A 16,287-nucleotide genomic window follows, 5' to 3' on the forward strand; every position below is an offset into this window, starting at 1 on the left:
GTTAGAAATACAATTTCTTGGGTCCAATTCCAGAGCTTCTGATTCCACAATGCTGGCGGTGGGCCCAGCAACCTGTGTTTTAATGAGCCCTCTACAAATTCTGCTGCAGGCTAAAGTTTAAGAACTGCTCTATGCTATTCCACCTTTTATAGTTCCATAACTGTATAAGGCAAACATGTGTCATCTGTTATTCTGATCCCCTCAAGGTACCCTCAATATTGGCATTAATTCTTATTCCTCAGATGATTTTGAGTTTCAGGAAAGAAAAAAAAAATAGTCTTAAAGACGAGCCTGATATTCTTCACTGTGGACTAATTTTTGAAGTGGTGTTAAGCAGACCATGGATTATTATAAGTAAAACACTGAAGGGCAAACCTACATTCAAATTATTTTTATTGCATATCATGGTCCTGCTTCAATCTTACCCTTCCCTGATTAGTTGAGAAAAAAGAAGAGATGGAGGTCAGTGAAATTAGTGCGCTTCAAAACCTTCTTTAAAGATAGTAAAGATACCTTTCTTCTGCATATGAGCCCATTGGTTAAAAGACAGATACTTGAGATAATATTCTTTTTATCTCACTAATTAAACATAAAGCTAGGCTGGGAGTGCTTTGGAGACATGTCCTCATCAGCAGGGCCTGGCCCCCATGGCAGTGTTTTAATTCAAGAAGCCTAATTTAATTAGCACCCTGCCACTGGGTCGGCTGCTCTGCCTCCTTGGATCTCTGGCCCAAGGAGATATGTGCAACCCCTGCTCTTTTTATTTCTAGTTAGCCTCATAAAAGGTAGGATGTCCAAGGAGAGAGAGGAACTTTGCTTCTCCATCATGTTTTGCATATGGTGCTAATTGAGCTGACAGTCTTGGACCACAGTCTGTTATTGCTGCAGCTGAGTCTTGAGCTGATACCCAGTGAAGGGATTGCACATGTCAAATGGCTCATCTTTGCCCTTGTGGCTCTTGAAATATGGAAGCAAATTGATCGGGGGAGCTCTTCAGTCTGCATGCTTGAGTAACTGCAAGCAAAACAAAACTAGGAAAAAATAAGGTATTCAAATCCTACTGGTAATGGCTACACCCTCTCTCCTCACTTTCCCTACCCAGTGTGCTAATGAGGAAAGGAAAATGTGAAACTCCTTGGCTTCCCTAATTGCTGTGCTTTGCCCTTATAACTTTTTTGTTCTTGCTTATCATGGTGAGAGTCCTGTTTCTGTCAATCATTTTTGGTTCTTTCTGCCTAGAAAATAACAATGCATTTTTTTTTTTTTTGAGCCTTGAGATTATTCCAGCCCCTTTACTTCCATAATTACAACAGGGAAAATAATGATTATTATTTTTTTTGGTTTTACTTTGCAATAATAAGCTGTAGCAATCAGGAAAGGGTTTATTTTTCTGGCCGCTGAAACTTCTCCTGTGATAGTTTCCAAATTTTCCTCAGGACTGTAGAACTGCAGAGTTGTTCACTTTTACCACAATTCTGGATTGAGAGTATGTGCTGTTTTTCTATCTTTTCCTCCCTCACAGTGGAGGCTGTATTGTGTAGTGAACGAATCATGGACATGAGTGCAAGACAAAAGTTGTTTGAAACCTGCCTCTATTCTATACGAGTTTGGATTCATTACTTTGCTTCTCTGATTCCCCACTTTAATAATAATAATAATAATAATAATAATAATCCCCTCTTCCCAGGGCTATGCAGAAAATTAGGCCAAATACTATATTTTAAGTAGTTTTAAGCCATTTTCCCACATAATAGTGCTCAATAAGTGTATACTCTTTCTATTTTCACTTAGCATCCCCCTTGCTTGGGGAATCCTTTCTGGTTCTTGTATTTGGCTGAAAGGATTTGATTTGTCTTCTAATTTAATTTTAGGATAAACAAGGCATTGCTATCTAAGGTCTGCTGGATCTTGGCTCAAACTGCCTCAGAAGTGTAGGCTCCCCAACTTGCTGTTTGCAAAGATGAAGTTTTTAGGGACATTGATAGTTGTTTTTACAATGGAGAAAAAAGTCTTCACTGTTTTCATGCTCTTCTTTTATAATATAGTTCTTTGGATGCATAGTCATGTAACAATAACACAAACAACAACATATGCTGGCCAGGTCTGGTGGTTCAGGCCTGTAGTCCCAGCACTTTGGGAGACTAAGGCAGGCAGATTTCTTGAGCCCAGGAATTCAAGACCAGTCTGGGCAACATGGCAAAATCCTGTCTCTATAAAAAACATAAAAATTTGCTGGGTATGGTGGTGTATGCCTCTAGTCCCAGCTACTTGGGAGGCTGAGGCTAGAGGATTGATTGAGTCTGGGAGGCGGAGGTTGCGGTGAGCTGAGATCACGCCACTGCACTCCAGCCCAGGTGACAGAGCAAGACTCCATCTAAAGAAAAAAAAAAAAAGAGGGAGAATTGTTATGGTGGTTCGTGAACTATAGTACATACTTTATATCATTTGAAACCCTTATAGCAAATCTACAGGATAAATTTTTGTTTGTTTGTTTGTTTTTGAGACAGGGTCTCACTCTGTCAGGTTGTACAGCAGTTGTACAATAACAGTCTTGATCTCCCAGGCTCAGGTGATTCTCCCACCTCAGCCTCCTGAGTAGCTGGTACCACAGGTGTGCACCACCACATCCAGCTAATTTTTTTTTTTTTTTTGTAATTTTAATAGAGACAGGGTTTTACCATGTTGCTCTGGCTGATCTTGAACTCCTGAGCTCTGGTAATCTGCCTGCCTTGGCCTCCCAAAGTGCTGAGATTGCCACCACACCCAGTCAAAAAGATAAATTTTATTATTATCACCTTACAGATAATAAACTGGAGCTCAGACTGGTTGAGTGACTTGCCCAAGGTCACACAACTACTATGACAGGTCTGAGTGACTTCAAAGCCACTGCTTATTGTTTAAGAAAGAGAAAACAAATAAATGAAATAGGAAAGGAAGGACAAAGGGAAAGGAAAAATAAAAAAGAGAGAGACAAAGAGAAAGAAAAAGAGAGAAATCAAACACTTCATTTTAGATGGATTGTCTAGCATTAGCCTTTTCTCCTACCACAAGCACCCATTTTTTTTCTCTTTCCTAGGGAAATGTCAGCTTTGGAAATAATTTAACCCAAATAATCACTCTGTTGGAATAACTCTCTCCTGGTGCTGCTATAATTTGGCTTACAATTACAGTTAATTGAACATCTTCAGAGTGAGCTCAATGCTGCATGCACGTAGAAAGAAATTTAATGTGCTAAGCATGCAAAAACATGATCTTAGAAGTTCATTTTTTCTGGGAGAAAAAGAAAGCAATTAGTGAGACATTTTTCAGCAAGGAAGAAAAAAACCTTATAAAACCCATGGTCTTGAGACAAGCTCTAAGATGATCCCTGGGCCCCATTAAGGGTGCAGTAATGAAAAGGGTTTGTGAGCTACAGGTTGTAATCTGCGAAAAGGTTCTCCTTCTCAGGAATCAAGACACATTAGTCTCATTATTTGCAGACACTTGACAAGACAAGAGCCAGAGGGAAGCAGCCACATCAGGAAATGCAGTGTGAAGAGAGGAGGTGGCTAATTAGAGGAAACAAAGAAAGAGATCTTGATGAATCTGTTCTAGAAAATCTCTTTCTAAAAGAGGGGCATTTCAGAAGCAAACAATCCTCTCTCTGAATATGACCTGGGAGGACACCTGGCTGGGGTTACCTAAGCAGATATGCCTAAATACAGCCAGCGAGAGTTACCCCAGCACTGTCCACTGCCCTGACTATACACACATTTGGCACTATGTATACTGTGACTCTTTTGGTTAAAACTATCTTTTGAAAAAAACTCTCTAAGGTATTTCTTTCAACTCGACTCATAAAAGGATTAAGCCCCCAAAGTATCCCAGGCTAAGTGCTGGTTCGTTTCCCAGAGTAGCTAGAGCAAAGGAATACAGGGAAAGCTATGGAGACAGGTGTTCTTTAATCAGCTCCTTTTTCTCCTTCTCTGTCTTTGCCAGAGGGTTTATGCCTGAGCGGTCACTTCAGGTTCCTCCGTCCTGCTTATTACACAGTCCTTTGGGAACCTGATTGGTGGGATAGAGTACCTGTGACTCCAGAATAATTGTGTAAGGACATTAAAAGGCTGGAGGCTAAAAGAAGATAAATCTAGTTGGAAGTACCAAGTTGCTTTTAATTTCTGTCTCTGAACCTACACTGGGCTCTCCACAAGCTAATCAGAGCATGCCAGGATTTGTGACTTTGCAACCATAAGTCATAACAAGAGGCTCAAAGGGATTTGAAAGGTGGGTTTGCTGTTCTTCTGATAGAAAATGCCCTCTAGAAACGTAATTTCTCACTGGCAAGGGAGAAGTGGAGGAGAGCGGAGCTTGCCACAGATATCTAAGGAGCAATCAGCACTTCTACTATCCAATTCCATTTATATATGAACCCACATTACTTCAGGAGGAAGAGAAAGCAGGTATGCCTAAATTCAGCCAGCTAGAGTCAGGCTCTAAATTTCTTGTTTGTTCTTTAGGCCTGTGGTTATCCTCTTTGAATTTAGAGAAATGGGTCTCAACTTGGGGCAATTTTGTCCCCCATGGCATATGTAGAAATGTCTGAAGACACTTTTGATTGTCATAACTTGGGAGTGTGTGTATTAGGGCTCCCTGTTAGAAAGAGAATCAATCAGATATATATGTGTGTGTTTGTGTGTGTGTATATGTATGTATGTGTGTGTACATATATATATATATATATGAAATTCTGGAGGCTGGGAAGTCCCATGATCTGCTGTCTATAAACGGGAGACCCAGAATAGCCAGTGGTAGAGTTCAAAGGCCTGAGAGCTGGAGAGCCGATAGTGTACATTCCAACCTGAGTCTGAAATCCTGAGAACCAGGAGCACCAAGGGCAGGAGAAGATGGATGCTCCAGCTCAAGCAGTCAGGCAGAGAGCAAATCTTCCCTTCCTCCACCTTTTTGCTCTATTCAGGCCTTCAATGGATAAGATGATGCTACTCACACTGGGAAGGGCTATCTGCCTTTCTCAGTCTACTGGTTCAGATGGTAATCTCTTAAGGAAACACCTTCACAGACACACCTAGAAAGAATGTTTAACCACATATCTGGGTATCCCATGGTCCAGTCAAGTTGACACATAAAATTAACTATCATAGGGGGTGTTACTGGCACCTGGGGTAGAGACCAGAAAGCTGCTAAACATCCTACAATGCATGGCACAACTCCCCACTCTCTCAACAAATATCAACAGTGCCAAGGTTGAGAAATCTTGATTTAGAGGATGTCCAAGATTCCTTTGCTAACCTTATTTCTCTTGCCAAAACCAAAATACATGATTATCCTTCAATTTGCAGCCTTCTTGACCTAAAACTTGTTACTGTTTTTACCAATATGGCTGGAAAAAAATATACTCAGTGGATGTCTTGTTGAAATAAAATACACTCCTAAATCAATTTTCTATTTCACCAAAGAATCTTTAATCACAGAGGTGAACACTAGAAGTAACATAATGAGAAAAGAAAACGAACAATGTTCTAAGAAATCAAACCCATAGCTGTCAAACACAAGTCTACATAATTCAGTCCTGGAAAACATAATTATTATCTGTCCACCACAGACTTAGGCTCCATCTCCAAGTAATGATCTAATTTTTTTTTAATTTACAAAATTAAAAACAATTCTTCATATACATTCTGTCTTGGTTCTTTTGCGTATTATTCCTTAGGCACAAATCCAAAGCCTGCTAATAGTGGGGAATTAAATAGGACCAGTAAATACCATTCCAATATAAGGAGACCTTTGAGAATAAAATGTTATAGTTGGAAGCCAGCTTGCCGTGGTTGGAATCGTTGCTGTCAGTTCGGGAAAAAAACTCTCCTTAGGTATATGCCGAATGCTGTCAGCTGCTGTCCTCAAAGCTGCTACTATTTCGGCAAAAATGAAAATGCATAGGGCTCATGGGATCGGATACATAGCCTGCATGAGAAAAGAAGTTCAGTTGTTACTTACTAGTCTTTCAGTACATCCCCCAATTTTTTATTACCAGCCTGAACCAGGCAGGTCTTCCAGATCATGTGAACAGAGAATCTGGACAATGGTTGCTGGTGAGTGGCTGCAAAGCAGAAGCAACATTTCAATGAAAACAGAGAGCTGAGACCAGGCAAATATGAATGATGAATGTCTAATTCGGGCCCAAGCTGGCTAGGTGGCATTTTGGGTTTGGAGTAAAGAAGGGTACAGCTCAGGCAGATGGCATGCCAGGCTGGCTAAAAGCACAGGCCTTCACGTCAGGCAAATCTGGGTTTAAGCACGGATTCCACTACTTGCTGGCTCTGTGACTTTTGTCAACTTAAACTTTCTATGCCTCAGTGTCTTCATCTGTAAATGGGAGAAATAATAGCACTTATTCATAAGGTCGGCAATGCACCTAAGACAATTAGCACTGTCTGATACCCAGTGAATGCTAAACAAACAATGGCTATAGAAAGGAAGGTGGAGAGAGAGCAGTAAAGAAAAAGGAAAGAGGCCAGGCGCAGTGGCTCATGCCTGAAATCGAGCACTTTGGGAGGCCCAGGCAAGCGAATCACGAGGTCAGGAGATCGAGGCCATCCTGGTCAATATGGTGAAACCCCATCTCTACTAAAATACCAAAAATAGCCAGCTGTGGTGGCACATGCCAGTAGTCTCAGCTACTCGGGAGGCTGAGGCAGGAGAGTCACTTGAACCCAGGAAGCAGAGGTTGCAGTGAGCCGAGATTGCGCCACTGCACTCCAGCCTGGTGACAGAGCAAGACTGTCTCAAAAAAAAAAAAAAAAAAAAAAAAAAAAAAAAAAAGAAAAGAAAAGAAAGGGAAAGGAAAGAGCCTTTGTTTCTCAAACCAGATGGCTTTGTTTGTTTTCTTCTCCCAGGTAGCCCAAATTTTAAAGGTAGATAACATTCTCAGGTCTAAATACCAGTGGCATTTGATGCCCTTTGAAGCAATAGCCTTGGATGTGTCCAGAGAATGAACCTAGTGGCTCAGGATCAGGCCACTGTCCAAGAGAACCACAGGGCTATGTATAGGGAAGCAGTTTTCTTTCCGCTCTGAAGCAAGAAAGCCATTCATTGCTTCTGTGAAAGTGAGTAATTTGTCAATAGCTATTGCTGCTTTTGCTTCCCTTTGATAGCTGAGTTTTCATAACCAACCCAGTCATCTACATTTTCATTAAGACCCCTAGCAATATGCAGTTGGATAGACATATTTATTTTCATAAGAAAGGTCTCTGTCAAAATATCTTAGGTAGCACATAAACTCTCTTGAGAGAAAATGCCACTGATAGTGATACTCCTGTCAACTGGTATCTCCCACTCACTTCTTTTGGAACTGGATCTGGTCAGATGTGAGGAAGGTTATGATGGGGCAGGATGAGATGATGGGCAGTGGGATATGTATCAGCGAATCTAAATTCTGTGTAGACTAAAACAAAATCTACCTCCTACAGCAAAATATTTTCTATATCCAGGCTAAAAATGAGACTTCATTTCAGGCACAGATAGATGCTTTCATAAACCTGTAATACTTTTATGACCATAATCAGCCTTCTAACATACCACATGCAATTTTACTGGCCTGTGATATTCCAGTGCCTCTTGCCCCATAGGACTCCAGTGGAAATTTGATTGTGGACATATATCCCACAAGGGTGGGTGGGCTCTCCCCTCAGGAATGAGCAGCAAAATCAGTAAAGCATTGAGGCTAGCATTTATTGTTGATGCCATTATTGCCAGAATGTAAGAATAGATGTGTTGGATTGTGGACCCAGTCGGTTTAAGAGGAACTCAACTGAAATTTGACCATAGGCTTTAGGAAAGGACTGAACCAAGTCTGCATGTTTTGTTACTTTAAGGTAAAAGATCTCAGGTATAGAGAAAACAGCTATGTGTTTCATTTCATCTCCATTTTTGAGCTCTGCTCTTTGGCAGCAAAGCAGAGGGAGAAGCAGCCCATAAAATTGCTGTTATATTGCAATCAGTTTGGAAATAGAATAAAGGGCAATTAAAGGGTTCTTTCCTGTGTGATGTGATGCTCCTAATGGGAGATATCAAATGTATCTTCTTTTATGTTTATAGGTACTCTCACTGCATCCAAACACTCTCATGTTTTCTTCCATCCCTGAGACAGATATGCATAGGAAAACCCAAATTTTGCATTATTACACCACATTTGTCTTACTTCTCCATCTTGGGGGGATTCTTCTTTAAGAAACAAATTAAGTTAAAGAAATGCTTCATCTTGAAACCTCACCACTAAAGGAAAGACTTCTGGTCAAAGCACATGTTTCAAAGGATGCTCTATATTTTGTGGTTGTGAAGTTACATCTGTAAAGGTTTGAAGAAACAATATTATATCTATTAAAAAATGTGAGGATGTGACACTTGGAGTGCATTTTCCCCTCAAAACGATCTGTTACTGGACTGGCCAATTATGTTGTAAAGCTGATGATAAAAAGCACTCATCTGCATTCTAGACACGTATTGGGAGTCAGAAGCACAAAGTTTCCCTTTTTTTAATGTGCCCAAGTAGTTTGTCTGCATCCATTCAGAACATATATTTTTCTTTGTTTCTGAAAAGGTTTCTAATACCTTAGGTAATGAGTCTTTGCAGATGAGGTGAATTGGTGAGGATCCCAAAGCTGAAGGTCTCCTGGGTCTCTTGCCCCCTATCCAGGATCACATCATCCAATTTATTCTTTCCCAAACCCAGCTCTTATAATAAATCTGATCTCTTTAACTGACAGACACTTTTTCAGTTCTTCATATAGTCAAAGGAAGTAGCAGTGTATAAATGGGCCCATTGTGCTAAAATTCCAATTAGACATAGTGCCTCTCAGGCTTAAAGGTTGGTAAAAGGACATCCCAGCCCTAACACATTGATATGGCAGCTGATGATAAAGGCAATTGTCCACCCTCTGGCTTCCAGAAGCCTGAAAAAACTTTGCTAATTATTTCCAAGAGCTTTATTAATTCTTTCTGAAGAAGCCCTGTGTAAAATGGATCCCATCAACTGTCCTCACCGCCTCTCCAGCTGTTTGAAGGAATGGCCAGATTTGCACTTTACCCTTGAGTGCTTGGCTAAAGGGGAAGAGCTCTCCCAACACATTATGTCATTGTGAAAATTCATCTCTTGTTTTTCCTCTCCCTGCCTACACACATTTAATGTGGGGCTTAGAAGCAATGGACTTAATAAAATGTTGACAAAGTATTTGGAATATCATGAGAAGAAGGAGTTTTTTTTTTTTTTTTTTTTAAGAGTTGTACTTTTTTCTATGTACACAAACACAAACAGGCATTCACAAATAATCACACATATACTTACACACTCATGCACACTCCACACATGCTCACACACACGTTATTAACCTTAAAGGTAAATGAGTCATAAAAGACATATAAAATCAAATTTTATACTTTTACATTTTTAAAGCATCTGCCATTTTGGATATTACAATATGCAATGTTTTCTCCCTTTTCGTTAAATAGATATCACCTTCCTAAGGGTAGTTTTCTTAACAAACCTAACGAATCTGTCTACTTACCATATTTGTCAATGGGTGAGTATTGAAGACTTCTTTTCATCTCCTCCAAAGACAGACCTTGAGAGGAATGTTGTCCAGCACTGGAAAATTAATAAAACACATAGTTTCACAGTGTGGTGATCTGATAATAACACTTTTATAAACACAGAATTTTTCCACTCAATATAGATCGTAGAGAAATGGCAAAGTGATACAAAGAAGCTTTCATCTTAAAAGTGATTAGTTGGGAAAGAGTTCAGAATTATTTGGTTTAAGTCATATCTAAGTGCGAATCCTGGCTCTTATGCATAGGTTACAATTTCTAGCAGTATAACCTCAGGTATGCCACCCTTTCTGAGCCTCAGTTTATTTATCTGTAAAATAGGAAAAGAACATAAATAATTTCCAGTTTGTGCTTGTAATCCTTACTAAAAAGAACTAAAACAAGAACATTATTATCTTAGTAATAATATAAATAAAACACATCCCAAGAAGCATTATTATATTATTTTTATGATAATGATAATATATAGTGATAATAGTCATTACATGATTCTTTTGTGTTTATATATATTACTTTACATATAATATCATTTCCTTATTTGATAGATAACAAAACTGACACTGGAACAATTAAGTAACTTGTCACACAGGTTGGCTAATAGTTCATCCAGGATTCAAATCCAAGTCTTTTAGATTCCAAAGATGATGTATTTATCTACCATCAAATATGAAGCTCTTCCTGATTCCTACCTTCCTGACCCTTCTCCTTTCTCAAACTCCTCCTGCTCTTTTGCCCATTTGGCAAATGGGGTCACTTTCTTTCCAGTTCATTTGACTCAAAACCTGAATTTATCAAAACCCTCATCCTAAAGTCTACATCCATCAGTTAATTATATATCTATTATCTCTCTTGAAGCCATTCATCATTTGTCATTCTCAAAGCAACTACTCTAGTTCCCCCTAGAACTTCACCATGACTGTAGAAGAACTTTTTTTTTTTTTAATTATACTTTAAATTCTAGGGCACACGTGCACAACGTGCAGATTTGTTACATATGTATACATGTGCCATGTTGGTGTGCTGCACCCATCAACTTGTCAGCACCCATCAACTCGTCATTTACATCAGTTATAACTCCCAGTGCCATCCCTCCCCCCCCTTCCCCCTCCCCATAATAGGCCCCAGTGTGTGATGTTCCCCTTCCCATGTCCAAGTGTTCTCATTGTTCAATTCCACCTATGAGTGAGAACATGCGGTATTTGGTTTTCTGTTCTTGCGAAAGTTTGCTGAGAATGATGGTTTCCAGCTGCACCCATGTCCCTACAAAGGACATGAGCTCATCCTTTTTTATGGCTGCATAGTATTCCATGGTGTATATGTGCCACATTTTCTTAATCCAGTCTGTCACTGATGGACATTTGGGTTGATTCCAAGTCTTTGCTATTGCAAGTAGTGCCGCAATAAACATATGTGTGCATGTGTCTTTATAGCAGCATGATTTATAATCCTTTGGGTATATACCCAGTAATGCTATGGCTGGGTCATATGGTATTTCTAGTTCTAGATCCTTGAGGAATCGCCATACTGTTTTCCACAATGGTTGAACTAGTTTACAGTCCCACCAACAGTGTAAAAGTGTTCCTATTTCTCCACATCCTCTCCAGCACCTGTTGTTTCCTGACTTTTTAATGATCGCCATTCTAACTGGTGTGAGATGGTATCTCATTGTGGTTTTGATTTGCATTTCTCTGATGGCTGGTGATGATGAGCATTTTTTCATGTGTCTGTTGGCTGTATGAATGTCTTCTTTTGAGAACTGTCTGTTCATATCCTTTGCCCACTTTTTGATGGGGTTGTTTGTTTTTTTCTTGTAAATTTGTTTGAGTTCTTTGTAGGTTCTGGATATTAGCCCTTTGTCAGATGAGTAGATTGCAAAAATTTTCTCCCATTCTGTAGGTTGCCTGTTCACTCTGATGGTAGTGTCTTTTGCTGTGCAGAAGCTCTTTAGTTTAATTAGATCCCATTTGTCAATTTTGGCTTTTGTTGCCATTGATTTGGTGTTTTAGACATGAAGTCCTTACCCATGCCTATGTCCTGAATGGTGTAGAAGAACTCTTAATTCTCCCAGCCCTCAAGCCAGTTCTTTCCATTTCAGTTACTAGTATTACATCATTCAGTTACCTTGAGCCAAAATTCTTGGAGTCATCCTTTGTAATAGCGTCTTTCTCTCACGTTTCTCCCTCAATTCAAGTTTTTTAGCTCAGCCTACAAAACATAATCCTAATCTATACACCTCTCTCCAGCCTCAAGGCCTAGACTAATCTTTTTCTTCTTTGGGCTTTTCCAGTTTGCCACCTAATTGATCTTCCTGCTTTCACTTCTGTCTCTATATTGTCCATTCTTCATATATTATCCAGGGTGATCTTTTCAAAATATAAAACAGATTACGTCATTCACCTACTGAAAACTTTTCAATGGCTTCCCAGTTCATTTAGAATAAAATACAAATGTTCTACCTACAAGGTCCTGGTCCTGCCTATTTCTCAAACTTCAACCCATTCCCCTCTCCATCATCTTTTGCTAAATACTTCTTTTTGGCATTCTTTCTGCCTCTTGAACCCTCCAAGCTCTTTCCCAGTTCAGAGCTTCTGCATTTGTTAACTCTTCTTGTAATGCTCTTCTTAATAAATGCAAATCCCCTTTTGCTGAACACTTGCCCTGCCTTCATCTATCACTGCCTCCTCTGCCATTTAGGCCTCAGTTCAGGCCTGGGACAGTCACAGATCCTGACCACCACTCTGAGTGAATACTCCTCTGCCCATGGCCACTCTCTATCACATCACATCACTTTATTTCCTTCTTTCAGAACTATAGAAAATTATCTTGTTTATTTATCTGTTTACTTATATACCCTCCATATTCTTTCCACACAATGAGGGTGGGGACTTGTCTCTCTTGTTCCCTGCTGTATCCTCAACACTCAGAACAGTTCCTGGTACATAAGAGAAGCTTAACAAAGAGTTTTTGGAGCATTTAATAGAATTAATAGATCCTTAAATGACATTCTCTCCCCAGTCATTCAGTACTCCCCCTAAAGGGTCCTATTATAATAAAAACCTTACCACAGCATTCCGCTGCAATTCCCCACGCCGATATACCAAGTTCTCTATAGCCCTACATGTGTCTCTGTGTCTTGTATTCTACAATTCCTCAACACATTTTTTGCCCAAGTTCAAGCCAGACTAATAAACTGAATTTTTCAAACATTCCTCAGTTTTCTCTTCTCTATGACTGTGGCTGAGCTGCTCTCAACTGCTTGAATATGCTTATTTATCCCTGACAGGAAGCAGTATAGTACTATGGTTAAGAATGAGCATTGTAGTGCCAGACCCCTTGAATTTGGATCCTGACACCATCACTTACTATCTTGGCAAGTTATTTAACCATTCTATGCCTCAGTGATGCAACTATAAAATGGGAATTATAGCAAGACTTAGCTTATAAAGTTAATCATGAGACTTAAAAGAGTTAATAAGTTTAAAGCACTTTGAACATTGCTGAAATTTAGTAAGCACTCAATAAATGTTACCTACTTTTATTATTCTTCAAGGTCCAACTCAAAGTTGGCATCTTCCTTGAGGCCCTCTTGAAAACTCCCAGTCAGAATTAACCTCTTCCTCTTCCATATCCCTCTAGAACCTGATAATTCTACACAGTACTCATCAGAGTCTGCCTTAGTGTAGAATTATCTGTATTTGTATGCTAGTGAACCTTCTTAGACAGATAGTTCCTGGAGGTCAGAGATTATGTCTGACATCTTTGGATTTCCCACAGGGGTTAGCCAATACTTTGCAAATACTTAAAATAAAAGTATGTTAAATTAAATAAAATTAGATTATTACAAAATGTTCATTTAAAGACATCAGATTTTCCTGAAAGCTAACATCAGTTCACACTGATTAATTTTTTCTACCTGCCTTAAAAATGACTGCGTCTTTGGCCTCACTTCCTTAAGCTATAGAGTAGACACGCTTTTTTTTTTTTTTTTTTTTTTTTAGAGGGAGTCTCGCTCTGTCACCCAGGCTGGAGTGCAGTGGCCGGATCTCAGCTCACTGTAAGCTCCGCCTCCTGGGTTTACGCCATTCTCCTGCCTCAGCCTCCCGAGTAGCTGGGACTACAGGCGCCCGCCGCCTCGCCTGGCTAGTTTTTTGTATTTTTTAGTAGAGACGGGGTTTCACTGTGTTAGCCAGGATGGTCTCGATCTCCTGACCTTGTGATCCGCCCGTCTCGGCCTCCCAAAGTGCTGGGATTACAGGCTTGAGCCACCACGCCCGGCGACACACTGTTTTTTTAGAAGAAAGCAATGCTTAAAAAAAAAGACAAAGTATTGACTTAAATGGGACATGATGTGTTCTCAATCAACATTAAACATGGCAATAGAATATCACTCAAGACATTTTTCAAAATGTAATTTCCCTTATTAATAAGACCTAACTTCTTTAAAACTCTATCTCCTTTTAAGAAATGTGCTATACACAGTAGTCTTGGCAACACAAGATAATAGGAAATCAATATTTTATCACCAAAATGGCTATCTGGTTTCCTCTAAATAAAAGCTCATATCCAAGCTGCTCTGTTTGTTCAGTTGCTAAATGCAATCCATGTCAGGGGACTTAACCTTTTTGCCCAAGAGATAGATACCACATAGTCTGGCTCCAGATGCTGTTCTAGGATGACAGACAGATGGAAGCTACCCATGGCCAGGTCAAACAAAACAGAAGAACCCAGACCCTGATCAATAGAACTAGCTGTTTCAACCCATGCGCATCCCAGACTTCAGCAAGTGTTTCACAGATGCCCGGGTTTAGAAGATACATCAGGACCTCTATTTGCTGAAGTTGTGGTCAGTGAAAATAAGGAACTTACAGCGATGCAGCTGCCTCAAGAATTCAACAAAAGTAAATGCGAACTAATGACAGGTAAGGAAAGCACTCAATTTTGCAAGTATTTCAACATTGCTGGTCAACTAGGTAGTCTTCCTTATGCTAAAATGATGATCTATATCACAGATGGCCATATATATGAATTACTAGTTACTATATGGGTAATTTTGTGCATGTAAAATAAAACTTTATTTTATAAAAAGAGAGTAACAGTCTTTAGGTTAGTTTTTGCATACTACCATGTTATATTAGTATGTATTATTTTAGTGCTAATTCAAATTAGCTCCATGATGTATACATAAATATAAACATTATCATCAGTCACTGTTTTTATAAAGGTACATTAGGATATGAATAATTTATTACAATGAAGAATAGAACCAAATTTTTTAAAAAATATTTTTACTAATTAATTCATGCTTTAGGGGTATAGATGTCCTAGTGAACATCTGCCAATTAGACCAGTTCACACTCAAATCCACAATATGTAAACTGTATTTTGGAGTGTGCATGCCATTTAGGCCATAGCTTGTCAGAACAAACTAGCCTGTTTGCAAATGGTCACATTGTCTGTGAATGAATTAATGCACCCTGGGTAAAGACAGGAACCAGGGCATTTAAAACTAATGGCAGAAGAGTGAAGAATAATAGGAAAAGTGCTAGAAAATAATATATCCAAATATGGCCTCAACTCCCCAAAGCAGGAGTAAGACAGAGCCTACAAACTAGGCTAGTGAGTTAATGTACATTATAGGCAAAGCTTCAGATAGGAATGATTTAAACAGAAGTTTTCTGCACTCTTGGAAAAATACTGATTCCTAGGAGCTACCATGGATACATTAAGAAAAGAAAATCATTCTAGATTTACTTTATTATATTTTTGGTGAAGATAAATATAAAGGGGAAATCAATAGGCTAGAACATACAACTGGATTCTAGCAGAGTGTTGGACAGAATTACTCCTGACTGCTTTGTAAGTAAGAAGGGGAGATCGGTGCCAGATGACAAGTGGTTAGACTGAATTGTGACTGACTGAATATCCACAATTGACACAGTCTTCAAATGGTGAAGGCATTTCATATAGATGACATTCCCACAGAGTTAAGTTGAGCCTTAGACATTGACAACAATTAAAACAAAACACAGCACTTCCTAAGATTAGAACTGTCCAAAAATAGATTGAATTGTTCTAGTAGGGGATACTGCTCCATCCCTAGAAGTCTGTAAGCTAAGGACTGAAGCACCTCTTGGCTGTAGAGGGATCCAGGCACCTATCTGTAGAGGGATCCAGGTGGTGTAGAGGGATCCAGGCACCTACCTGGAGGTCACAAGATGTGACGAGTGACGTTCCAGATTCCTCCATTTCTTACATTCTGTGATTCTTTTTTTGTTTGTTTGATTTGAGATGGAGTCTCTCTTGGTCATCCAGGCGGATTGCAGTGGTGCAATCTCGGCTCATTGCAATCTCCGCCTCCCAGACTCAAACAATTCTTGTGCGTCAGCAGAAAAGTAGTTGGGATTACAGGAATGTGCCACCATGCCCGGCTAATTTTTTGTATTTTTAGTAGAGATGGGGTTTCATCATGTTGGTCAGGCTGGTGTCGAACTCCTGTTGATCCACCCACCTCGACCTCCGAAAGTGCTGGGATTACAGGTGTGAGCCACAGCGCCTGGTCACACGTGATTCTTTAGAAGGCATTCGTGAATCATGTGGACTTTGAGAAGCTAGCTTTGGCATGTTGGAAAGGCAGAGTGAGATTACACAGTCCCCATTTAGGCAGGAGACTTTTATCTTCCTTATCTG

The 16,287-nt window shown here is 39.6% G+C and overlaps 1 protein-coding gene across 6 annotated transcripts in view; it reads right to left on the bottom strand.

The window, feature by feature from the left end:
- Positions 1-5,435: 5,435 nt before the first annotated feature.
- LOC105482649 (TNNI3 interacting kinase) overlaps positions 5,436-16,287 on the bottom strand; it is a 290,377-nt gene continuing 279,525 nt past the window's right edge. For 5 of the 6 annotated variants that reach the window (XM_071091117.1, XM_071091118.1, XM_071091124.1 and 2 more), the window contains 2 exons: positions 9,558-9,637; positions 5,436-5,958 (listed from right to left, as the gene is read on the bottom strand). In XM_071091117.1, the coding sequence (XP_070947218.1) occupies positions 5,882-5,958; positions 9,558-9,637 (157 nt within the window). In that variant the 3' untranslated portion in view covers positions 5,436-5,881. Of the gene's footprint in view, positions 5,959-9,557; positions 9,638-16,287 lie in introns of those variants that run through there. The other variant, XR_011619824.1, reaches the window with a different exon arrangement.

This window comes from Macaca nemestrina, chromosome 1 (genome assembly GCF_043159975.1).
Source record: "Macaca nemestrina isolate mMacNem1 chromosome 1, mMacNem.hap1, whole genome shotgun sequence".
NCBI classification, from domain to species: domain Eukaryota; kingdom Metazoa; phylum Chordata; class Mammalia; order Primates; family Cercopithecidae; genus Macaca; species Macaca nemestrina.